The 25900-nt window shown below is 41.7% G+C and overlaps 5 protein-coding genes across 8 annotated transcripts in view; 2 read left to right on the top strand and 3 right to left on the bottom strand.

Annotated features, from left to right (window-relative positions):
• Nucleotides 1-24: 24 nt before the first annotated feature.
• si:ch211-132e22.4 (ovarian cancer G-protein coupled receptor 1) lies at nt 25-6916 on the top strand. Its single transcript, XM_029685283.2, is given in 3 exon segments — nt 25-5784; nt 5786-5825; nt 5828-6916. Coding segments are annotated over 3 exon segments (837 nt in total). The 5' UTR covers nt 25-5304; the 3' UTR covers nt 6145-6916.
• A 69-nt stretch (nt 6917-6985) lies between these two features.
• On the bottom strand, nt 6986-8637 carry lhb (luteinizing hormone subunit beta). 2 transcript variants are annotated; one of them, XM_029685285.1, is made up of 4 exons: nt 8552-8637; nt 7942-8078; nt 7622-7817; nt 6986-7420 (listed from the first exon to the last, which is right to left on the bottom strand). In XM_029685285.1, exons 3-4 carry the CDS (start codon nt 7802-7804, stop codon nt 7175-7177), a joined length of 429 nt encoding a protein of 142 aa, XP_029541145.1. In that variant the 5' UTR covers nt 7805-7817; nt 7942-8078; nt 8552-8637; the 3' UTR covers nt 6986-7174. The 2 variants fall into 2 exon arrangements, with proteins under 2 accessions (XP_029541145.1, XP_029541147.1); XM_029685287.1 differs by having other exon boundaries at nt 7622-7805.
• Nucleotides 8638-8670: 33 nt separating this feature from the next.
• On the top strand, nt 8671-12227 carry LOC115144339 (cytochrome c oxidase assembly protein COX20, mitochondrial). The gene is made up of 4 exons (XM_029685288.2): nt 8671-8794; nt 9153-9267; nt 11231-11294; nt 11822-12227. Exons 1-4 carry the CDS (start codon nt 8765-8767, stop codon nt 11967-11969), a joined length of 357 nt encoding a protein of 118 aa, XP_029541148.1. The 5' UTR covers nt 8671-8764; the 3' UTR covers nt 11970-12227.
• A 734-nt stretch (nt 12228-12961) lies between these two features.
• On the bottom strand, nt 12962-14728 carry LOC115144337 (uncharacterized). The gene is made up of 2 exons (XM_029685284.2): nt 14536-14728; nt 12962-14430 (listed from the first exon to the last, which is right to left on the bottom strand). Exons 1-2 carry the CDS (start codon nt 14650-14652, stop codon nt 13759-13761), a joined length of 789 nt encoding a protein of 262 aa, XP_029541144.1. The 5' UTR covers nt 14653-14728; the 3' UTR covers nt 12962-13758.
• Nucleotides 14729-15119: 391 nt separating this feature from the next.
• Nucleotides 15120-25900, bottom strand: part of arfgef3 (ARFGEF family member 3) — a 43276-nt gene continuing 32495 nt past the window's right edge. For 2 of the 3 annotated variants that reach the window (XM_065002545.1, XM_065002546.1), the window contains exons 30-32: nt 23208-23339; nt 22753-22883; nt 19666-21595 (exon numbers count right to left, since the gene is read on the bottom strand). In XM_065002545.1, the coding sequence (XP_064858617.1) occupies nt 20062-21595; nt 22753-22883; nt 23208-23339 (1797 nt within the window). In that variant the 3' untranslated portion in view covers nt 19666-20061. Of the gene's footprint in view, nt 21596-22752; nt 22884-23207; nt 23340-25900 lie in introns of all 3 variants that reach the window. The other variant, XM_029685282.2, reaches the window with a different exon arrangement.

Below are 25900 nucleotides of genomic sequence, written 5' to 3'. Positions count from 1 at the left end.
AGCTTAATTCCATTTCTAATAGCCAGGAGGGAGTCAGCCTATTTGTATGCTGACTCCCTCCTCCTCCATCTGGGCTGCTGCTGTTGCACTTGACTGCAATAACATCTCTGTGACGGAAATCTGATTGGCCTCCATTGTTTGGGATTGTACTTGGCACGTACCTATGGCTATTGAACAACACTCAACTTGTATTAACATGAGTTTTCCTGTTGAAGTAGCAGTTGTTGCCCAAACAGGATATTTTCCCACAGTATATGAAGGCTCCAGACTGATTAATGTTAGCAAAGAGAATCTGTAGATTTCCCACCATTCATGACTAAAAAAAAAAATGGATTCAAGCTTACTGTATTTTCTCTCAAGATGATCAATGTTCTGTGAAACTGACCTACCTGCTCAGGATGTGCTACCTCAATGGGGATTTTCATGGAACTTTGTCAGATGTAGAAGTTCTGGAAAAGTGAGTTGTCCTTCATAACTCAAAAGCCATAGAGCTAACTACTGAATGTAATCCTTAATATTTACTCGCTGTGCCTTTTTGTCGCTAGATACGCAATCCTGTTAGCCAGAATTTCCATTTGGAATGAGATAGCTTAGATTGTCAGACCACCAGGTCCTTGAGCGGTTGCTGGCAGTGTCAACTGTTCTCATTCAGATCTCTGTGTTGACATGTTTTCACCAGCCAAGGCACCAAAGGACCAAGTCCCCGAGATCTACTCTGTGGTGGTGACGTGAGTGTCACACTGCAGATATAGCTGTCGTGATGGCCTTTTCCTCTGGAAGTCCTGTTTCTGTTACACCTCTGAGGTGTGATGACCCCTAGTGGCGTAGTGAACACATTGGTCTGTGGAGTTTAAATGAAAAATATGTCCATGAACAGTGCTCTCTGTGTAGCATCAGTTTATTGAATGATGAGGATGAATTTATTGAAATTGATCTATCAAAGTCAAACAACCATTTTCAAATTATTCCTAAGCACCATTGTAACAGGAGAGGACGATTATTGACAGAATTGAGGAATTCTGAATTTGAATTGATTTATAGTCCGTGCTAAAGGCGTGTCTCAGTGACAGTCTCTGACAGAGTAACCACAGTCTGTGTCTCCTCTGGCTGCCGGCTCAGCTTTTTACAGCAAAGTAAGGACTCCACTACCTCTCTGGGGCCCTTAGTCATGAAGATGTAGAGGAACGGGTCCACTAGAGGATTCAGATACAGCAACAGATTGGCAATCAGCCCTAAGTAGCATACTTCCTCCTTCAACGACTCGAGCAGAATGTTCAGAATGAAGGGAAGAAACAGCACAGTATAATTGGTTAGGATTGCCGCCAATACACCCACAGACCTTTTCCTCTCCGCTGTAGAAGTTGACCTGAAACATAGCAACGCTCTCCATGAGTCGAGGAAGAAAAACAACAGAAAAGGGAAGGGAGTGAGAAGGGCCACTGCAAACCAGAACAAGTATTTAAACACTGCGAGGGCCAGAACAGCGGAGGGCGCTCCCCACATAGCCAGGGAGATGATGAAGGACTGTTTAAGCTTGCTGCAGCAGCTGTAGCACTGGGGGTATGTCACCAGCAGGTGTCGCTCTTGTGCAATGCAAACCATAAAAGTAATGTTGGATATGATGCCAAAATAAAAGATCAGGGTAGCAGTGTCAGCCGATAGGATACTCCCAGTAGCAGCCTGTGGTCTTCCAATGAAACTGAAAATGTCTGAAACAAGAAGGCTGATGACATGGACAGGAACAGGGTTGGGACCCTTGACCAGGTTCTTCATTGTGTAAAGGGCCAATCCAATGGCAGGTAGCCCAACGGCAAAGGTTATCCAGCCAATGACCTCAGCAACACGGTCAAAAGTAGTGTCAGTGTTGTTTGTGTTGTTGTTAACAGACCCTATATTCATATCTTTATCCATGGCGTTCTGGTCATTTGAGCTGGTTTATGATATATTTTTGTGGTGTTTAGTTGCATTTACCGGTATAGTCATTTTGTGACCGTGTCCTCATCTTTCACACACTAGAATGACAGCAACAGGGAGAATGTATTAAATACCTTTAGAAGGAGTATGTGTACAACATTTTAAATATCACATTTGTTTAGTCTGTCAGTGACAGCCTATAGTACATTCTAGGCTACAAACAGCACATAGGCATTCTCCCAAAATCACTTCTGTCACTCTACTTGTCCTCTTTAATAAGACCATGCTCTAACTAGCTACTGTTGCTTAAAGGGTACTCACATACTTCCGTCCCGTGTTCATGGAAATTTTACATTTAAAATGTTTCCTGAATTCCATTCATCCCTATAGCATTTAGATAATTTGGTACTGCCTCCCCTTGCCAAAAATAGACAGAGATAATCCATGGCCTTACCTGAAGTAGCTTTGGAGAGAACCGCATGGAAAGAGCGTTGTGAGTTCCTCCTCAGTGTGTGTTACCTTGCTGTTGATGGGTGAACGTCAATTACTGTACCTGGATGATCCCCACAGTAGATGATGCGTCTGGTACCAGGTCCGTGCTATGAATTGGATTGATTTGCTTTTGGCTTTTTTATATAAATGTTTTATTGGTGCTGAATAGCATGGTCACTTATCTTCCTAGAACTGCTAGATAAGCGGTTTCACAGAAGCTATACAGACTCACATTTCCCTAAGTTCCAGTTGAGCTATGCTGATGGTATTGAAAAGAGTCCATTTGCATTTTGTACTTTCCTCAGTCTATAAGCCAGGGCCTAGTTCCTCCTAACAGACACTGATGTCATTTAAACACATTCCTGGAACATATCAATTAATCTTAAAGAAGCTCAGTCATCCTAACCAACAACACTCAAGAGTGGTTGAACTCATGAACTTCCCTGTCAAATAACTACAGTACCAGTCAGAAGTTTGGACACACCTACTCATTCAAGGGGTTTTCTTTTTTTCTACATTGTAGAATAATAGTGATGACATCAGAACTATGAAATAGCACACATGGAATCATGTAGTAACCAAAACATCAAACTAAATAAGTTTTAAACATCAAAATATATTTTAGATTGTAGATTCTTCAAAGTAGCCACCCTTTGCCTTGACAGCTTTGCACACTTGGCATTCTCTCAACCAGCTTCGCCTGGACTGCTTTTCCAACAGTCTTGAAGGAGTTCCCACATATGCTGAGCACTTGTTGGCTGTTTATCCTTCACTCTACGGTCCAAGTCATCCCAAACTAGGTTGAGGTCGGGTGATTGTGGAGGCCAGGTCATCTGATGCAGCACTCCATCACTCTCTTTGGTCAAATAGCCTTTACACAGCCTGGAGATGTGTTGGGTCATTGTCCTGTTGAAAAACAAATGATTGTCCCACTAAGCGCAAACCAGATGGTATGGCGTATCTCTGTAGAATATGGTAGCCATGAATTTAAAATTAATCAGACAGTGTCACCAGCAAAGCACCATCACACCACCTCCATGATTCGCGGTGGGAACCACACATGCGGAGATCATCCGTTCACCTACTGCGTCTCACAAAGACACGGTGTTTGGAACCAAAAATCATTGTCCTGTTGAAAAACAAATGATAGTGGGACTAAGCGCAAACCAGGTGGGATGGTGTATTGCTGCAGAATGCTGTGGTAGCCATGCTGGTTAAGTGTGCCTTGAATTCTAAATTAATTTCAGACACTGTCACCAGCAAAGCACCCCCACACCTACATGCTTCATTGTGGGATCTACACACGCAGAGATCATCCGTTCACCTACTCAGCGTCTCACAAAGACATGGGGGGGTTGGAACCAAAAATCTCATATTTGGACTCATCAGACCAAAGGACAGATTTCCACTGGTCTAATGTCCATTGCTTGTGTTTCTTGGCTCAAGCAGGACTCTTCTTATTATTGGTGTCATTCATTGGTGGTTTCTTTGCAGAAATTCGACCATGAAGGCCTGACACTAAAGTATTTATTTGGGCTGGTAACTAACGAACTTACCCTCTGCAGCACAGGTAACTCTGGGTCTTCCTTTCCTGCTCTTTCATAGTTTTGATGTCCTCCATATGATTCTACAATGTAGAAAATAGTACAAATGAAGAAAAACCCTTGAATGAGTACGTGTGTCCAAACTTTTGACAGGTACTGTATGTGACCTCACAATTTCAACATTAGTAACAAGGAAGTCATTTTTCTGAACTATTTGCACAATATTTTGTTTGTTGCATTTGTGTGTGGTGGAGGATTGTTATCACGTTTCATCATTGTCTCAACATATTGGTTTAAGTCTGATGGACCTAGACATTGTGACTGACCTATAGAAGTATGGTGGAATATCACTAGTAAGTTTGTTTTATTCTCCAGTAGCTGCCTGTACCACAGCACATCATGTCTGTGAATATAAAACTAACAGCTTCTTCACCCAAAATGGTGTATGCATATTATAAGATGTGTGCATGAAGTGTATGATGTTACACGTCAGATGTAATATTCCTGTTGTCATTCTGAAATACATTGAAGTAGAAACTTAGTGTGGAATGGATTAGGTCCGGGATCTTTTAACCACTGTTAGTAATGTCATATGATCTCCCTGGCCAATAAGAAATCGAAGACTGACAATTGCTATAGTAACACAAATTGTGCAATGACTTTTGACATCCTGGAGTGGTGGACTTCCCGTCTCACAGTATTTAAGGCTCAGACGTACATGCTGTATGGTCACTGGGTGTGCACCGTGAGTATCTGTGCTGTAAAAAAAAAAAAAAAAAAATGACTAGACTATTTTTTTGCATGATTCTAACTGTAGATTCCACATGGTTGCTAAAGGGTTATTTGAACTTTTCTTGTGCTACACATGTTAAACACTGAAATGCACAGTGATGATTTAGTTATTCTTATTTTTTTCTATTATATGATATTCATAAAAAATGTAGTAATGGCTCAATTGATTAGTTAATTGCATAAAAAAGAGACGTTTAAGGTATCCTAACATTTACACAATGTAAGAATGTTAATGTCTATAGACATTGCACTTTGACAGGTCTCTTTGTATTACATGTTCAGTTTTACTAAAAATACGCAGAACGTAGAACTATTGAGCATACTTCCTGTTTCTTTAGAAGGGAAATGCTTTTAGATTTAGATTAAAGATTCATAATGCAGCTCAAAACTAGACCTATTTTAAAGAATCATGACCGGGATCTTAGATGTTATAGAGTAAAACACCAGCTATTTCACTTATTTTCTTAGTGTAGGCACAGCAGGAAAATATTAAGGACCTTGAACTTGGAATCTGAAGAACCCTGCCATTCACTAGTTCCTGCAACAACAAGCAGCATCAAGGATGGAAGCAAGCCTCTGCAATATTTCGGACAACATCACATCAAATAGGAGCCTCATTGAAACCGTTGTACAGTGGACAACATTCTCCATTGGTTTTCCTCTGATCTGTCTGTCAATTTATGCCATGTACTTCCTGATCAGAGCTGATCACATCGCTCCAGTCTATGTTATCAACCTTCTTATTGCAGATCTCATTCAGATTTGCATGAGGCCATTCATACTGTCTGGTACCTGGCAATTTATAGTCATGTTGATTGAATTCTTTGGTATTAGTGCAAGCATTGTTTTCATGGTATGTGTTGCTCTCGAGAGATATCTTGTGATTACATTTCCTCTCTGGTACCGTTTTCGCCGTAACATCAAATACTCGCTCATAATGTCCTCCATTATCTGGCTTTTTCCTTTCATCCAAATCTCCATGTTTTACCTCACACCGACTATTGAGATTTCACTTATTTTGTTTGCAGTTAACCTCCTCATACCCTTTCCCACTGCTTGTATTCTTCCTAGTGGGCACGTTGAAAGCTCTGTGCCAGCTGTCGAACAGAGACGGATTATTGGTACCCTGGCCCTTGTGCTGGGCAATTACACAGTCCTGTTCCTACTCCTCATCATACAATATCTGATATCAGGGGTAACATGCCAACACAATGTGGAGATTGGGACAATCTTTGAGAGATTCAGCCCCCTTGTGGATCCTCTACTCTATGTGTTCATGAGAAAGGGAGCTAAGGACACTCTGGCCTTCCCCTGCTTCGACAAGCTCATGGGTGACGAGGAGCAGAGTCAGGTCACCAACACTATGACCATGACTGATAGTGGAGTAGAAGGCTCCAGGTAGTCCATTATCCTGGATCTGTCCTATCTGTATGATTCACTATGTATAACTCCTATCAACTCTTTGTTAAAATTATCGGATCGAAACGTTGTCAAAAAAGCGGTGAATTGGGAGCTTTAACAGTGTGCGGCCTTGTTCTTTTCTTTGTGAAAATTATATCATACGGGCCTCCCGAGTGACACAGTGGTCTAAGGCACTGCATTGCAGTACTTTAGGTGTCACTACAGACCCGGGTTTGATTCCAGGCTGTGCCATAACCGGCCGTGACAGGGAGTTGCAAGGGGCGGCACACAATTTTCCCAGCATTGTCCGGTTTAGGAGACGGTTTGGCCAGGGGGGATTTACTTGGCTCATCACGCTCTAGCGACTCCGTGTGGTGGCCCGGGCGCCTGCTCGCTGACTTCAGTTGCCAGTGAATGGTGTTTCCTCCGACACATTGGTGCAGCTGGCTTCCGGGAGAAACGGAGGATGCATGACTCTACCTTTGCTGCAACTCCCCAACGGGCTCGGGAGAGGCAATGAGACAAGATCGCAATTGGATATCACGAAATTGGGGAGGAAAAAGGGGGTTAAAATGTTTAAATAAACCTACTTTACTTTTATTGTTGTTAAAATGTGAAGAGTACATGCCTTGCTTTTTAATATACAATGCATAACATGCTGTATTGTACACAGCCCTATTCTGCATTGCACTATCTTTGTTGGGCTTGTATTGCAGCTTTTCAGAAAAATATGGACTCCTTTCCTTCAATAAATTGATAATGTGGATATTTGAGATCGCTCTTTCTCCTCTTGTTCCCATTCTCTCCCGGAGTCGCTCTTAAAAGAGGACACCTAAAAGTGGTCAGAGTTGGAGTCAGTTTATTCAGATCCCAATATGAGTACAAGTACATTCACATACAACCTACAAGCCCATGTCTGTAGTACCTATGACATTTGAGTTCAGTTTGAGTTCACCATACATTGGGCCTACATGTCATTACATGGGCGGGTGTAATATAACATGTCATTACATAGGCAGACATGTTGGCTGTCACCACATGTCACCATCCGTTAGTACTCTTTGGGTAATGCAGAAGTCTGGCTGCAGGCTCTCGATGGTACAGTCAGAAGTGTCCATGTTACAGAGGCTGCAGTCACAGCTCAGAGCCACAGGGTAGGTGACATGAGGGTCCACCCAAGGGGGACAGTCAGGTAGGCGGATCGTTTCATAGCGGACGTCACGGTAGGTGCACACATGCTGGTACACGGTGGAAAATGGGCTCTTGAAAACCGGCTCCTGGTAAATAAATACACAGGAGGAAAGGTAAATGTAGATCAATGTTTTTTTGTTTTCACGCATTAGGGGTGTTTCTTGTATTTGATACGCAATTATGAAGAACACATTGACAATTAAAGGAAGTTATGGCCTTCTAAATAAGAAAACACTAACCACTGTATAGTACATTCAGATGATACTAAACCACTGTATACATTGTACCTTGGTGACGCAGTGGCCACTGCAGATAGGGGTTTGAATGACTAAGCACGTTGGGCAGCCTTCCTTCTCCAGAGACACAGTCTGGTTGATGGGCTGACAGGGCTGCATGAGAGACCCCTCAACGGGTTCCAGGAGAATGCACAGAAACAGGGAGATCAAGGTGCCTACATTAAGACCTAACATCCTGAAAGAGAGCCTAAGTGAAAACAAATGATTTTCTCTGGCATTAGAAATGGCACAGTGTAAATGGCTTATTTGCAAATTGTTGTAATAACTATATATAACAATAAGAGAAGTCTGATCAATATAGATAGGTTTACCTGAAGGACTCAAAGGGTTCAGCAGGCAGCAGAAAGTTGTGTCTTGATGGGCAGTGTGTTTGGGCATTTATACACTGGAGGAGACTAGTATTCAGGGTTGGATGCTCTGCTCATGATTTCTCCCCCTTCACAACAACCTTGAATAGAATCCCATGTTGGTAACAGAATGGATTACTTTGACACAATGACTTCCTCCTGACCTCTACTTTGCACAGTTTAGACTTCTGCATGTGGATGATGACATTGCATCAAAATATTAATTCATTCGACACCCTAATCCCTCAAGAGTTGATGGCTTTATAGGGTCAGATTGACATAATTGTCATAGAGTTAGATCCCTGCTGTACACAGGAAGGACATGTTTTGATGTTAATGCTGCACATGTTATCAAGGTCCAAGCAAGTACATTTTGTTGAGATAGAATTTCATTGACAGGATTAACCCTATTAATCACACACTTGTTCATTGGTACAACGGGTAGTCATTTGAGTTATTCTGTGAATAGCCCACTGTTGGATACTGCTCAAGGTTTTGGTAAATGCTGTATCAGTTTGAAAGAATTATGACATATAAAAAAGTCAATATATCAAATACATTTTTGAAAGCATACCTTATTTTTCAATAAATAATCTGTGTCAGCAATACTTGGAGAAAGACTTCCCGGAACACAAAAGCTTTTGACCACTGTTTCCTTTTATGAACTCGTGGGTTAATTTCTAACGAACCTGCTAGTGCGCATGCTCAGTGTACAGTGTGATTACGAAAGTAAATACAGGCGATGCTGAAGGTAAATTCCTCATAACAGGGTCAATCTAATGCCATAATGGCCGGTGAAGAGGAGAGTGACAAAAAGGTGAGTATCTTAGACATGTCATTCAGAAAACATTGTCTATGACAATGCTAACTTAGCTAGCAGCAACTCATTTGTTGAAGGTCAAGAATATTATTGGTGGTGATGTCGCTACAGTAGTTGTCTAGTTTGCTTAAGTAGGTAGCTAGCTAACGGTAGGGTGCTATAGCTGATTATGTGTTTCTTCATTACATTTTTAACTAACGTTAGCTACCCCTCTTTCGTGTCTGCTAGCTAACAGTATGAATGTAATGTCATGTGATGCTTGATACAAGATACAAGTAATCACGGTTTATATCTCAGTAATTCTCTGTGTAGTTTCATTTCCCATAATGTGTTTCATATACGGTATGCCATTTAGGGTTTCAAGGTGCTGGGTATTCTGGACGTTCAAAACACACCTTGTGCCAGAGAGGCTCTTCTACATGGATCTGGGGGATCCCTGGCTGCTGGCCTTTTGCACTTTTTGGCCACAAGTAAGTTTGATTTCCCTGCAGATTCACTGGCATACATCAATGATTTGTTTGTTTGAGTGTAATCTCAGAACCCATAACCTAATCTCGTGCCAGATACATGTAACTCTGTCTTGAGCGATTTGTTTGGGTGAAATCTAATCTAATGTCCATTAATATGAGCATAGTAAGAATATATTACTTCTGTCATAGGTTTCTCCATAGATTATATTGACAAGATAGCCGGGTGACTGCTCTAACAATGGAAGTTGCCTCGTGCATCCACATACAGTACCAGTCAAAAGTTTGGACACACCTACTCATTCAAGGTTTTTAATTCATTATTATTTTTTTTACTATTTTCTACATTTTTAGAATAATAGTAAAGCCATCAACTATGAAAGAACAAATATGGAATCATGTAGTAACCAGAAAAGTGTTAAACAATTTTAAACATGTCTTCAAAGTAGCCACCCTTTGCCTTGATGACAGCTTTGCACACTCTTGGCATTCTCTCAACCAGCTTCAGGAGGTAGTCACCTGGAATGCATTTCAATTAACAGGTGTGCCTTGTCAGAAGTTAATTGGTGGAATTTCTTTCCTTTTTAATGTGTTTGAGCCAATCAGTTGTGTTGTGACAAAGTAGGGTTGGTATACAGAAGATAGCCCTATTTGGTAAAACACCAAGTCCATATTATGGCAAGAACAACTCAAATAATCAAAGAGAAATTACAGTCCATCATTACTTTAAGACATGAATGTCAGTCAAGAACTGAAGAGTGCAGTTGCAAAAACCATCAAGCTCTATGATGAAACTGGCTCTCATGAGGACCACCACAGGAATGGAAGACCCAGAGTTACTTCTGCTGCACAGGATAAGTTCATTAGAGTTAACTGCACCTCAGATTGCAGCCCAAATAAATGCTTCACAGAGTTCAAGTGGCAGACGCATCTAAACATCAACTGTTCAGAGGAGACTGTGTGAATCAGGCCTTCGTGGTCAAATTGCTGCAAAGAAACCACTACTAAAGGACACCAATAAGAAGAAGACTTCCTTGTGCCAAAGAAACACGAGCAATGGACATTAGACTGGTGGAAATCTGTCCTTTGGTCTGATGAGTCCAAATATGAGATTTTTGGTTCCAACACCCCATGTCTTTGTGACACGCTGAGTAGGTGAACGGATGATCTCTGCGTGTGAAGATCCCACGATGAAGCATGTAGGTATGATGGTGTGGGGGTGCTTTGCTGGTGACAGTGTCTGAAATGTATTTAGAATTCAAGGCACACTTAACCAGCATGGCTACCACAGCATTCTGCAGCAATACACCATCCGACATGGTTTGCGCTTAGTCCCACTATCATTTGTTTTTCAACAGGACAATGACCCAACACACCTCCAGTCTGTGTAAGGGCTATTTGACCAAGAAGGAGAGTGATAGAGTGCTGCATCAGATGACCTGGCCTCCACAATTACCCGACCTCAACCTAATTCAGATGGGATGAGTTGGACCGCAGATGAAGGAAAAGCAGCCAACCAAGTGCTCAGCATATGTGGAAACTCCTTCAAGACTGTTGGAAAAGCATTCCAGGTGAAGCTGGTTGAGTAAAATGCCAAGAGTGTGCAAAGCTGTTATCAAGCTATTTGAAGAATCTAAAATATTTTTTGGGTTATTACGTGATTCTATATGTGTTATTTCATAGTTTTGATGTCTTCACTATTATGCTACAATGTAGAAAATAGTCAAATAAAGAAAAAACCTTGAATGAGTAGGTGTGTCCAAACTTTTGACTGTTATTGTGAAACTTATTTTCAATCAAATAAGCCTCATGTAATTCAACACTCTCATAGACCTCCAAACAAAAAAGGGCTTATCTCACAAGGACAGATTTTGGGCAGAGTAAATCCTCTCCTTCAGCTCTTCCTCTATTGCTTCTCACAGTATTTCTCAATTTCTTACACATGCCTTTAATTTGTCATTCACAGGTCGAGTGAAGCGGTCCTTTGACATAGGTTTTGCAGGATTCATGCTTACCACACTGGGATCATGGTAGGTTTTGAAGTCAGTGTTGATTTATAAGCTTAGCCTACTTGTTGGCTAGTTGATGTCCATTAAAAGCGAGAATCCTTATTTGCTACATCCATTTTTGAACTTACAAATGAATGAAATCGACCCACTGATTCTTGAAATATAAGATTGTTTTAGTCCAATGTTTGTAAACAATGTATAGCCTCAACATGGTTAAAACTATACTTTTGCTGTCCTTTCATCTATTGCTCTGTCTGTGAATTTGAGTGGTTACTTTTCTCCAGGCCCATCCCTCAGCTTTTTACCAAAACACAGGCGGGGTGACCACTTTTATTATTGTCTCATTTTAGAATATTTATTCAGCATATTCATGAGATGTTCTCATCTAGTTGTGTAGTACTACAACCCCTATGCAGCCAATTTAGCCTATACCCCAAGGCAGCCAATACAGCCTACACCCCTATGAAGCATATACCCCTATACAGCCTAAACCCCTATGCATTAACCAGCCCTTTACACTGATGGTCTATTTCTGCTGGCGCTCTCAGGTTCTACTGTAGAATTACCAATGCCAAGCTCCGTATGCAGCAAAGGTTGATCCAAGATGGCATCAAGAACAAGGTCATGTATGAAGGCACGAGTTTGGACACCGTCAGTAAACCAAAAGAGCAGGAGCCTTGCCCTTCATGTCCTTGAGATTATTACATGTTCCCGTTGTCAAATCATTGATTCTTTCACACACCCTTGACTGCAGTTCACAATGGCCACAGCCTTTAAATGTTCTTCTATTTATCTGTCTTATTGGATCATGTCAGGCATGGTTTGTCTGACAGATTTGTTATTTCTATGTCAAATATTCTGTAACAAGTGTTGTTTTTGTGCACAATGGTGGATCTATTCATAATTATTTAAGAGATGATTGGTTGTGCGCTGAATAAATATTGATTGACTTTCTGTACAGTGTTATGCCTTTTGGTAGGCCATCATTGTAAACTAGAATGTTTAAAAAAATGAGTATGTGTGGACTAAATAAGAGTACTGTAATAGTCTATTACCGGATCACCAGATGGCCACTAGATGGCACTCTGCATCATATATCATACCACAGCACTGTAGTAAATCTTCCACACCTCACTATCTATCATCCAGCCCTACTCTCACACATTTGTACTGGAGTGAATGAGAATGTGTGCGTTCTGGGTCTTTAGGTCTGACACAAAGCTACAGCGGAGAACTAGTCCTCTGTCTCCTGTCCTTCTTTCTTTCCTGTTGCCTCTTAAGAGGCATGCATTTCCTGACTGCAAACTGTGTGCAAATCTTTGTCACACCGAGGCTAGGGGCTAAGGCCACAGTGGAGAAGCGGACCTCTCCACAAACTCCCAACACACAGGTGCTGCATCTGTGATGACAGTATGGGTGTCTCGATAGCTCACTGGCCCCTCCATCTAGGGTCCAACTCATAGCAAAGGTAAAACAATGTAAGTTCATATTATCTGCCTTGTCCCTGTGCTGCCACATAATGGGCCTCTCAGATGGCCTTGTTCTTCTCAGTGTGCAGCATTGTCGAAATTCTACATCCATTACTAAGCAACTTGTGGATAGTTTGTCCCAACGGTCGGTAAATGTCAGTCTGCAGCAGCCAGCCAGTGAACTGTTTACAGACAAATAAATTAAGACAAAAACAATTTTAATGTCAAAAGACTTTAATGTGTTTACAATGAATTAATACATATTTGGACTATCAAATATCACTTTTCTTCAGTTAATGAAAAATATTAAGAAATATCTAAAATAGACCACTCATTTACATTTGGTATTTCATCTTCCTTGATCATGATTATTATATATATTTTTTTATAGCTGTGCAGGAAGGGAGTAATTACATTAGAAATAAGTCTTAATGATATGAATAATATAACTAGAAATAAAAATAGCAAGATATGTTCTTTCCTTTTTTAAACATGACCAGATGACAGAATAAATAGCTTTATAGACATTTCTGCAACTATCAAAAGCTCCTCAGACAGGTGTTAAACAGTATGAAACGCACAGTAACAGTACCACCTTGATCGGCTTATTCTGAATAATTCTGACCATTGACCATGCATTGCTTAACACTATCATGAAAAACTGCACAATATGCTGTACGACACAGCCTAGGAGAAACACTGGTCTCATACTGTATGTGCTGTTGCCAACTCTTCGGTCATGCTATACATGTTTAGTATGACAATGAAGGAATACAGAGAGGAGTTAGCAAGAGCACAAACAGACTGTTCCATCAGGCTACAAAGGTACATTTTACAAACACAAAGAGAAGCTGCTCTATGGTTTCAGCTCCTGGCAGCAAGAAATGAAGGAATGACGATCCAGAGATGTTATTTTGATATTGGCCAGGATTCAATCCAGACTGCAGAAGATTTGCGTTGACATTTGCTTAAAATGGTGCATTGCCAGAAAGGAGCTATCCGATTGAATCCTGCCCTTAGTCCGTGGACTGTTCCTTCACCGAGTCTGCATCTGTTCTCCCTTGACCAGCAGGTGGATTGGCGCTATTGATGCTGGCAGCTCGATCCGCACCTCTGGAGCTTCTGACAGAGGCAGATCGGTCTATCTTAGGGGGATCCACATCTCTTGAGTTTCTAACAGTGGCAGCTCGATTCAAACCTCTGGAGGTTCTAGTGCCTTCAGCTTGATCAACACCTCTGGAGCTTCGGACACTAGCAGATCGATCCACACCTCTGGAGCTTCGGACGCTAGCAGATCGATCCACACCTCTGGAGCTTCGGATGCTAGCAGCCCGGGCTAACTTAGTGAGGGTCTCCTCATAGGGTGTTGGCAGGTAGACCATGAGGAAGACTCCATCAGACATGTCTGTCTCAGAGCTGCAGCTGGGGATATGGTCTCTGTGCAAGGCCAGTGAGGACAAGAAGTCAGTGCTGCTCTCTGGGTCCTGGAGGTCCTGCAGATCTTGGAGCTCCTCCAGGTCCAGGGTGATGACGTTGGTCAGAGCCAATTTGCTGGTAGAGCATCTCCTGTAGACCAGGAAGCCAACGAGGCTGATGAAAAGGAGAGAGGTTGTTGCTACGACAACATAAAGGATGAACTCTTTGCTCATGATGTCCTCACTGGGGGTCAACTCATTCCAGTGGTCACCCTGGTGATAGAGTAAAAGGTGTGAATAACACTAGTTACTTCTATTTCACATACTTTTAAACATCTCATCCATTTTGTTTAATGTGCATCCTGTTGATCAACTCACCTGAGCATGTTTGTCGAGAGAGGGGAGCGGCGACGGCCCAGACCCAGGGACCCAGTCAAGGCTATCTCTGCCCGCTGGCCCAAACTTCATCCAACCGCTATCCAGTAACATCCGCATGATGCTGGGCTGAAAGCCTGGGCTTGGAGCGCAGAGTGGAGCGACAATCAGAGCGATTATCACTCTCGTGTCAGGGTGTACAATACTTACAAATGAGGGCATGACAAGCATGGGTCCAGCTAAGAGATCACTGAGGACGTAACAGTGTCCAATCACAGCCAGGCTTCTCAAATCTCTTTGGATTTACTCACAGCAGCACCACATTTGGCCTACATTGCAAATAATGGTTACGTGGATGGTTGGTCAACTGATGTGGCGAGTGAGGTGTATTTAATTTGTAGTGGGAAAATGCACTCTTAGAGAACCCCCCCCCCAGTTATTCTGGCTTGTTCCTGTCAGAGAACCAGGTAAAACCCTTTCACCCACAAACACTGTTTTGAGAAAAGTTCCTGACCCCCTCTTAGATGAAGAGAGAGTTACATAATTGAGACCAATATAAATTGTATAAAATAAATCAGATCCGGTAATCGATTTGTTTGTTTATTCTACAACACAACATAAAAGCGCTTTGAAATATACTGAGTATGAATACAAACATGAATACATACAATCTGAAGACAAATTACATCAGCAAGGGAGTCCAGCCAGAGAAAGAACACAAACATTATAAGTTACTTTTTATCAAAGGCAGAAAAAAGCTTTTAAAATCACTGTGACAATATTGGCTCTATTAAATTTGTGTCGTTGAAGAATTACAGATTGTGTGATAGATATTTAAAGGTACTGTAATTCCTGATTGAGCCGACATATGCAGCGTTTACCATGAATGCAGTCTCCACGAACGCTGAAACGTTGCCTTTAAATGTCATGCTGTAACACAGAACTTCCACGATAGGGATTGAATAGAGCCCTAAGCAAGACATTCTGTCTGCCAGGCTTGTGCCATTCAGTTCATCCATAATACCGACCATAGTCATTCAGAGGAAAATGTTACAGAACTTATAAACTGGCAGAATTTTGACGGTATATGTACACTTAGTTGCCGAACAGTAAAATAATCATAAAACATATTCATATTAATAACAATATATTAACCAAATGTTTGTAATAATCAGTTAATTGAATTTTGTTTGGCTAAACACTTAAGATGGCAGAATTAATCTGTTAACAAAACAGTTGTCTTAGTGCATGAAAACGTTACAGAAACCGTCAGGCATGCTCCACACATTCCTTTCTACATTTTAGAACACTTTCTCACTCAAATTGCCTTAAATTAAGCATTACACAATACACCTCTAGCTACAGGGCCCAGCTGTAAAAGAGACCTTGGTCTCAGTCTGTGTTCCTTGTTGAAATAAAGGTATAATAATACCATTTATGTCAAGTGATTTTAATTCAAATCATGTGAATTTTGGTTATAAAACAAAAAACACATTGAACTGTGTTGAAAACAATTGCCATCTCATGGGACCATACTTATGGGTTCCAAAAGATGTTCTACTTTTTCTCAAATATTGTTTAAATTGCGCCAAAAGGAATTGCCTTGAATCTTTTTTGAATCATGATCATACAGTATTCATGCGCCATAAAGTAATGTGCTCCCGCACTGCAGAACATATGGAATTGGACTATTGATGGTTTCAAATAAATGCATCAACACGGTTTGGGGCAGAGGAGTAAAAATGTGTTATAGGAAGCAATGATATTGCCACAGTCTAGGACGATTAGATACACAAACACTCCATTGTTTTTAAAATCCACGTCCATCATCCCATAAACTGATCATTTTGAACAAACTGTGTCAAACAATTGGGTCACAATCTACCCACAAATTATCAACTCCGACAATAAGGAATAGTCGACGGTTTCTCTCTCTCAAAGCCGCTTATATGCCTACGCACTCTCTCAGGGTCCTGCTCCCTTTTCATCCTCAATCAGCAGATAGGAAGCTATGGCAGATGATACGTTTCTTGGAAAGGATCAACAGTTAGAAGATAGTGCCTCTATATAACACATTCACAAGCTTCATGCTCAGCATAATTTCCAGTGAGATGATGCTGTAAAAGTATACAACGAATGGAACTTAATAATCATCAGCAGTTTACATCAAGGGCTCCATTCAATCTTTATTGCTGAAGTTCAGCATTACAGCATAATGAGCCTGGTCTCAGACTATAGGTAACATTTAAAAAATGTACATTTCGGGAAAACTCAAAATAGTTGGTATGTTTCGTTTGGTATGGTATGGTTACATAAAACAGAAGGTTACCGAAGGCAAAAAACAAAAGGAGGATGTTTGGTTGTAATATAACGCAAACGTATAGTAACCCAAATGTTGCGTGTTCAAATCTCATCATGGACAACTTTTGCATTTAGTAACTACTATTTGTTCAGCTACTTAGCATGTTAGCTAACCCTTTCCCTAACCCTACCTACCTTAACGTTAGCCAGCTAGCTAAATTTAACCGCAACAAATTGGAATTCGTAACATATCATACATATTGCAAATTTGTAACATTGTATGAATTGCAATTCATAACACATCATACGAATTGTAATTTGTAATATATATGGAATGGATGATGGGCATCCACAAATTAATACATACCATACAAATGTACATTTACTATGATACCCCTGAGTTCAGGTTGGCGTGACTTGACATTTTAACAGCAATATTCCCGTGGAGACTGTATTCAAGGTAAAAGCTGTATGTGTCAGCTCAATCGGAAATGACCTTTACATTTCTAAAATCGCCCCAATCTGTAATGCTTCAGCCATCCAGATTGAATAGAGCCCCTAGACACATACAGTGGGCAGGTCTTTGGTCATTGTACAGTCATTTTCACCTCCCAAAGTTGATCATTTCATTAAGACAGTAAACAAAAAGGTACATTCTATAATAAACAGTATGTATGCAAAAGACTGTCCCAGGTTGTCAGAAGAAAATACACTATAAAGCACTGTAATAAGTAAACTTGACACTGAAAATTCTACCCCCAGTACTGCAATGGAGACCAGATGAGAATACACTCAACAAATTATGCAATGAAAGCAATTACTAAACTTTTCAATAGTAGAATATTACATGAACTCTCATGACAGAATTCTAACATAATAACATGTTACTTTCTAGATATCTACATTTAAATGTACTTATTTTTCCGTTTTCTTCTATATGAAATCATCTTGATTCATTGTAAAAGTGTGTTACTATAATGAGCTTGAGAGTGCTTCCATATAAAAATGTACTATATTCACAAATGCATTTTGGCCAACTTCAATTTTTTTCAATTCTTGCCTATTTTAGAGTACAGTAGAGTTGAAAACCTAATAAGATATATTTATTTTTAATACCTTTTAAGCGCAGACATTTACTACCAGAGATTCAACTAATCTTTGGAGGCCAGCATGAAAATGTCAACTGTATCAAAACATTAGGGAACAAATGTACATTCAAGGGAACATGTTTTGAGAGCAGGTGCATATTATATCTACCAATAAATAATCCACTAAAGTTACTAAAATCCTAGACAAAATTGTGTGGGTGGGTACATAAAAGGCTGTTCTTTGACTGCTCAAATTTACACAAACAGCAATGGCGAACATATATTATAGTGATACGTGTACTGAGTGTTCAATCATCTGTCCCTTTTCATTAATACCCAAGCAGATGTCAGCTATTAGAGCAGGGTCAGAGAGGTCAAAGAGGGACAACACGATAGCAATTCCGACATTTCCTATAGAGGGGCTAGCGAGGAGTCCGGCTATGGTCAGGGAAAGGCGTAGTGATTGGAGAATCATCATGTTTGGGTCTGACATTATCTAAGGATGACCGTTTCTAGACAGGCCAGGTCTGAACATGGCTCCAACCCAAACTGTTGTTGAGGTTCGAGGGTATATGAACAAAACATAATCCTGCCTTACAGTATTTGTTGGGTTGTTTATCAACAGCGCTCTCAATGAGGATCAGCATGTGGGGATTTGCTCTCTGATTTCATTGGACATTGATGAGTACGACTCATTGACCTATATGGTGAGATCTCAGGCGTGCTTAGATAATAGCAAGGCTGTATTTCTATCATGTTAAAGAATGGATGGATTTGGGCAGTGGTGTAGTGGAGGGTAAACACGAATAAAAATCATTTTGGGCCCAACAGTTTACCTACCTTTTGCAGATTTTTTTTCTCTGAAAGTATAGGGAGCCGTACTCTTTTCACTGCCACAGCCAATCAGAGTTTATCCACCTAGGTTTTTTTTACCACTGGATTAGGGTCATGTGGTCTGTGACTGGCTGGTGTCATCAAGGCATCTCATCTCCTCTCTTAAACAACATTTGTTAATGTTAATTAATACTAAAGAGAATATCATCCATTTCACTGAGAGGGGCCTGGGGTGGTAAAATCATTTTGCCTGATTTATAGATTGGAATCTTGTCAGAGTGCAGTACACCAATTTACTACTGAAATGTGTAAAGCTAACTGGAACTAATATCTTCATATAGCACAATATCTGATTTATATACAGTTATTCCAATGTCAAATCACAAATATAAATAAAAATATATATATTCTTAATGTAATAGCATATTTGCAGTTGTAAAGAATTTATATAAATAATATGTAGTAAACATAAATTGGGGTCTACAATAAATAGCTATGTCAGCTAATTTAAAGACACAAAAATTCTATTTTTGGTAAAAAGCTCACTTCCATTTCATTAAGGAGTGACAGCGTTAAAGCAAAACCTAGCAAAGATAAACTGCATGACTTCCTGTAAATTACAATCAAACTGAATGACTTCCTGTAAATTACAATCAAACTGAATGACTTCCTGTAAATTACAATCAAACTGAATGACTTCCTGTAAATTACAATCAAACTGAATGCGGCTAAAAGTGGCAATGCAGATTCTCATTGGCTGAGCCTTTGAGTCTCCCCTTTACAAACACTGTAAGGAACGCAGCTGCTCCTCACATAGTGATGTCATACATTCTTCCTACGCGACTCAGCCACTCTCGCACTGCCTGGCGCACACGGAGGTCAGTCACGTGACAGGTCAGCTGACTAATGCAGGGGAACACGGCGGGCTGCAGGGCCACGAAGGTAGGGTCTGGAAGGAGCTGGATCTGAGTCAGGATGGTCAGAACCATGTTAGTCCATGCCTAGAGAGAGAGTGAGAGAGGCAGAGAGAGAACAAGGGAACAAGAGAACAAAATAAAGAGAACGAGAGAGAGGATTGAGTGTTTATCCAATCATGAAAAGAGAACTGGACCTGTATCTGGCAATGTTTTCCCTGCATGCAGTCCCACCTGTATCTGGTCATGTTTCCCCTGCATGCAGTCCCACCTGTATCTGGTCATGTTTCCCCTGCATGCAGTCCCACCTGTATCTGGTCATGTTTGCCCTGCATGCAGTCCCACCTGTATCTGGTCATGTTTGCCCTGCATGCAGTCCTACCTGTATCTGGTCATGTTTGCCCTGCATGCAGTCCTACCTGTATCTGGTCATGTTTCCCCTGCAGTCCTACCTGTATCTGGTCATGTTTCCCCTGCAGTCCCACCTGTATCTGGTCATGTTTCCCCTGCAGTCCTACCTGTATCTGGTCATGTTTCCCCTGCAGTCCTACCTGTATCTGGTCATGTTTCCCCTGCAGTCCCACCTGTATCTGGTCATGTTTCCCCTGCAGTCCCACCTGTATCTGGTCATGTTTCCCCTGCAGTCCTACCTGTATCTGGTCATGTTTCCCCTGCAGTCCTACCTGTATCTGAGCCTCTGAGTCTCTAATGGAGACGCTGTGGGAGCTTGCTGTAGAACCGGAGCGGGGTCTGATCTTCTCCTGCCTCAGCACCTCTGGCCCGGCACTGAACGAGTGTCTCATGGGCCCCGGGTCCACCAGCTGCTGGGGCCTCTGTGGGTTGGAGGACTCTGGGCCCCTCATCGTCCCTGCCTCGCCCCTGTTCTCTCCCCCCTTGGTCTCCTTCACGAAGGTGGAATGGTTGTGCTGCTGCTTTCTCTTCTTGTACTCCATCATCAGCTTGGTGATGGTCTTGTCGGTGGCGATGGTGTATAGCTTGTTCCCAGCACTCTCCCACCACTCCTTCTTGCGGCCCGCTGGGTCTCTCCTCTCCCCTCTCAGGTGTGGCAGGCTGTCCATGCAGTAGCCAGCAGTAGGGCTGTGTGTGTCCTCTGACGGCGTCTCTGCCAGGTGGGAGCGCACGCTGTCATCTGAGGGTGTTCCCCGGCCGGACAGGCCTCCCGTGGAGGGAGTGGGAGTCTCGGGGGTGGAGGGGAAGAAGGGCAGGAAGAAGAGGGGGTCCCCCCGGAAGACGGGCACTGCCTCGTCCATCAGGTTCTCCTGGTCCAGGTGCATCTGGATGTAGTTGTTGCAGAGGTCCATGCAGAGCTTGTGCAGCCGCTTGACCAGCCAGGCCCAGTCTGCGCTGCTGACCGGCTGGATGCTGAGTGAAGGGATGGTGGCCCTCCACTGGCGCTTCTCCTTCCCCCGCGGGGGACTCACCTGAGCAGTCTCCTCGAAGATGTCCTCATCCTCGGAGGAGCACTGCTGGGAGGAGTCGGAGCTGCCTTCACCCTCCTCGTAAAGGATCTTCTTCACCAGCTCAGCAGTGATACTCTCTTGGTTGGTGAGCGTGGCACACAGCAGGGCCTGGAAGTAGATGTTGAAGCTCATGGCAGACTGGCGGTACAGGTTGGCAGCGCCACACACCCCAGACACCTTCATCAGCAGGTACTTGAGGCCCGGGCGCGTGTCGAAGTCTCGGGCTGTGCGGTAGGAGTCCAGCAGCAGGTCGAAGATGATGGCCAGGTTCTGCATGGAGATGTAGCGCAGGAAACCAGATGGTCTAGGATCAGATACTGGGGTGGTCTTCTCCTGGGTCTCAGCATCACCAGGGTGCTTAAACTCCTCCAGCAGAATGTCATACAGGTTCTGGAGCAACACTTGATGAGAGAGTAAGCTAACCACTATAGTTCTGAAAGGAATCCTATAGATCAGATGGAGAAAAAGGTTAATGAAACCATTTATGTAAATAGATTCCCATTTTACTTATATTTGGTTTGTCTGATTGTCAGAAACATGCAATAACGTACGGGGATTTAAGCTTTAAAGTTTTACGACACTGCTTTTAAAAGCTACAATCCTTAGTTGCTACATCCATTTTTGGACATATAAATGAATGATATGTACCCATTGATTCTTGAGGAATATAACTTAGAAATACCTCATGAGCTTAGTTCAACTGTCGTACCCTATCATCAGAACCCAAAATATAAGCTTGGTTGTTTGTAAACAATAAAAATGTAAACAAACAGTAGCCTCAAAACATGGTTAAAACTATCATTTTGATATCATTGATGGTCAGTCCTTGCATCCATAGCTCTGTTTATGAATTTGAGAGTGGTTACATTTCCCCAGCCCCATCCCTCAGCTGTTTACCAAAACAAAGGCGGATTGACCGATTTGCTATTGTTTCAATTAAGGACTCTAGCTTTAAATCGCAGACATCAATTTCTCCATCCTTCTGGGCATCATGAGGTTTCTGATAAACAGCATTAAAGAAAAGGTCCTTAACTGAAAGTCAAAAGCAGATTTAATAAAACCATGTTGTAATCCCAAAGAGCTTGATCAAAATAATAATACTGTATCAGAGGTCAGAGGACTCTGGGAATATTCTTATTTTATAAAAAGGGAAAGAATTTCATATCTACGCATGGTGGATAAGACAAAGTCTTCATCATCTGCACAGTAGCTTATGTCATCTGATAACAGATGTTGACATGACATAATATGGTCCATGACATTGAATGGATGCTTAAAGGAAAAATGTAAATATTGAATATACAGGTGGGCATAAATGCTGCTCACAGTAAACCAGAATCATGGTATGGGTGTCATCGAAGTGCTCTTACCCAATTTTTCTGTTGTAAGTCCAGCACATGAGAGAGAAATCAGCACATAAGGAGATAGAATATACTGCACATCGAAAGCTACATTCTGAGAACCTAGACAAACTGTAACACACTATATATAGATAGTGGATAGAGCAATGATTCAAAGTTGATGGTGTACTGTACACGACAGGTTGAACACACAGTATACAAAAGCCACCACACACCAGCTATGTGATTAAACGTTGCAAACCTTTTCTGAGTGTGACCATTGGATTGCTGGTCTGAAGGGAGCTCTATGATGAGCACACAAGACTGGGCATGCTCAAAGCCTTCTTTGTTATTGGGGGTTTTAGGGGAGCACTGGGTGTCCAGCATAAACACCTAAAGACAGGAGACATGTTCAACAACTATAAAGTCATACTGAACAATATACATGAATCATGACATGTACTGTCTGCATAGAAGATTTGAGACTTAATACAGAGGTTTGAAATGTTGTTTAATAACATCTAGATTGATGAATAGTAGTATTGGACACAGGTCTGACTGTGGACAGCCACACATGTATACGTCATTTCACATCAACATGCATGTAAGCCTAGGCCTAGATTCAATCCGGACTGCAGAAGATCCGTGCAATAGGGCGACTGAAATGTAAAGGTGATTTCCGATTGAGTAAACTAGTGTGTGGTGGTGGAGGGTCACCTGCTGGGCCATGGCTCTGATTCTCCAGTACTCTGCCTCAGCAGAGGGGGAGTGGGACGGAGCGGCCACCTTAACCTCACAGGCATCCCCAGAGAAGCTGTCTGAACCACTACGGAAACACGCCAGCAGGTTCTACACAAGAGGTAGAGACGCAGAAACACACACAGGTTCTGTGTGGCACTCTGGCATGCATGCTGAAGCTATACAGTCTGGAGCACAAGGTTACATACAATGTGATCCAATCAACAGGATCTAGAACACACTGATCAACTGCAACTCTCTCAATCAGACACACATGGAACGTCATACAAACAGTTGAGACAGTGAAAGTATACATACACCTAGGATCATTTTTTATGTCTAAAGAAATGAATGAATTACAGTAATCCCAACATTCATTACTGGAACTAAACAGCTAAATTATAGTGGACATTTACTTTTACTAGGGAATTAATGACCTGTCCTGAATGTAGATGACCCTTTTACAACAACTATGACTATTTTATAAAGCCCTTTTTACAGTTGTCACAAAGTGCTTTAAAGCCCCAAAGAGCAAGCAATGCAGAGGAGGAAGCACAAAAAAAAATGACAAGCCTGAGAAAGTTGGTCTTGTCCATACAGTATGCCTGCGTGCATATAGTCTACCACTATATGTTTTAAGACTGTCTGAATAAACAATGCTGTTAGTGAAGACACAACACATTCTTAAGTAGAGTAATCTCTTGCAAGGTCACTATATTTAAGGTCTGTTATTGGTATTAATGCATCATGCATTTAAGCCCTCTTTCTACTACAATAGAAGTAGAGACAATCTTTTTATTTTCTCTCTAAAAAGGCTGCAGCTTTAAGCTTTAAAGAAGATTATATTTCGTCCTCTCATATTGTGCAGGGCTGGGACTGAGGATAATACTTGTCGTGAGACGTGTCCTTCTAAATGTAGCCTACCTAGTGTAGGAATGATATGGGGCTAGATGGAAACATGCATTCACCTGCTGCCACACACCACAGCCATAATCAGAATGGGTTAAAGGCCCAATGCAGCCATTTTTTATCTCAATATCAAATCATTTCTGGGAAACAAGTACAGTGCATTCGGAAAGTATTCAGACCCCTTGACTTCAACATTTTGTTACATTACAGCCTTATTCTAAAATGTATAAAATATATATTTCCTCATCAATCTACATACAATACCACATAATGACAAAGTAAAAACAGTTTTTTATAAATTGTAGCAATTTTTTTATATCACATTTACACAAGTATTTAGACTCTTTACTCAGCACTTTGTTGAAGCACATTTGGCAGCGATTACAGCCTTGAGTCATTTTTGGTATGACGCTACAAGCTTAGCACAACCGGTTTTTGGGGAGTTTCTCCCATTCTTCTCTGTGGACACTCTCAAGCTCTGTCAGGTTGGATAGGGAGCGTTGCTGCACAGCCATTTTTGAGTCTCCAGAGATGTTCGATCTGGTACAAGTCCAGGCTCTCGCTGGGCAACTCAAGGACATTCAGAGACTTGTCTCAAAGCCAGTCCTGTGTTGTCTTGGCTGTGTGCTAGTGTCGTTGTCCTGTTGGAAGGTGAACCTTTTCCCCAGTATGAGGTCCTGAGTGCTATGGAGCAGGTTATCATTAATCTCTCTGTACTTTGCTCAGTTCATCTTTCACTCGATCCTGACTAGTGTCCCTGTCCCTGCCGCTGAAAAACATCCACACAGCACGATGCTGCCACCTCCATGCTTCACCGTAGGGTTGATGTCAGGTTTCCTCCAGACGTGACGCTTGGCATTCAGGCCAAAGAGTTCAATCTTGGTTTCATCAGACCAGAGAATCTTGTTTCTCATGCTCTAAGTCTCTTTAAGTGCCTTTTGGCAAACTCTATATCGGCCTGTCATGTGCCTTTTACTGAGGAGTGGGCCACTCTACCATAAAGGCCTAATTGGTGGAGTGCTGCAGAGATGGTTGTCCTTCTGTAATCTTCTCCCATCTCCACTGAGGAACTCAGGAGCTCTGTCAGAGTGACCATTAGGTTCTTGGTCACCTCCATGATCAAGGCCCGTCTTGGTGGTTCTAAACTTCTTTTATGTGAGAATTATGGAGGCCACTGTGTTATTGGGAACCTTCAACACTGCAGAAATGTTTTGGTACCCTTCCCCAGACCTGTGCCTCGACACAATCCTGTCTCGGCGCTCTACGACAATTCCCTTGACCTCATGGCTTGGTTTTTGCTCTGACATGCACTGTCAACTGTGGGACGTTATATAGACAGGTGTGTGCTTTTCCAAATCATGACCAATCAATTGAATTTACCACAGGTGGACTCCAATCAAGTTGTAGAAACATCAAGGGTGATCAATGGAAACAGGATGCACCGGAGCTCAATTTCTTGTCTCATAGCAAACGGTCTGAATACTTATGTAAATAACGTATTTTGTTTTTGTATTTTTATCAAATGTGCCAACATTTCTAAAAACCATAAGGAAAAAGCAAAAACGGGTTAACAAATGTGTAGATTGATGTAGAACATTTTTAATTTATTCAATTTTAGAATAAGGCTGTAACAAAAATGTGGAAAAAGTCAAGGGGTCTGAATACTTTCTGAATGCACTGCAAATACCTTACTGTAATAGCTTTTAAATAATATGTTAAAAATAGCTTTCTAGCAAAAAACTATTTCTCAAGCTAGAATTTTG

Source organism: Oncorhynchus nerka, linkage group LG16, assembly GCF_034236695.1.
Source record: "Oncorhynchus nerka isolate Pitt River linkage group LG16, Oner_Uvic_2.0, whole genome shotgun sequence".
NCBI lineage: Eukaryota > Metazoa > Chordata > Actinopteri > Salmoniformes > Salmonidae > Oncorhynchus > Oncorhynchus nerka.
The sequence above is the reverse complement of the archived record's forward strand: the minus strand, read 5'-3'. Positions and strand labels throughout refer to the sequence as shown.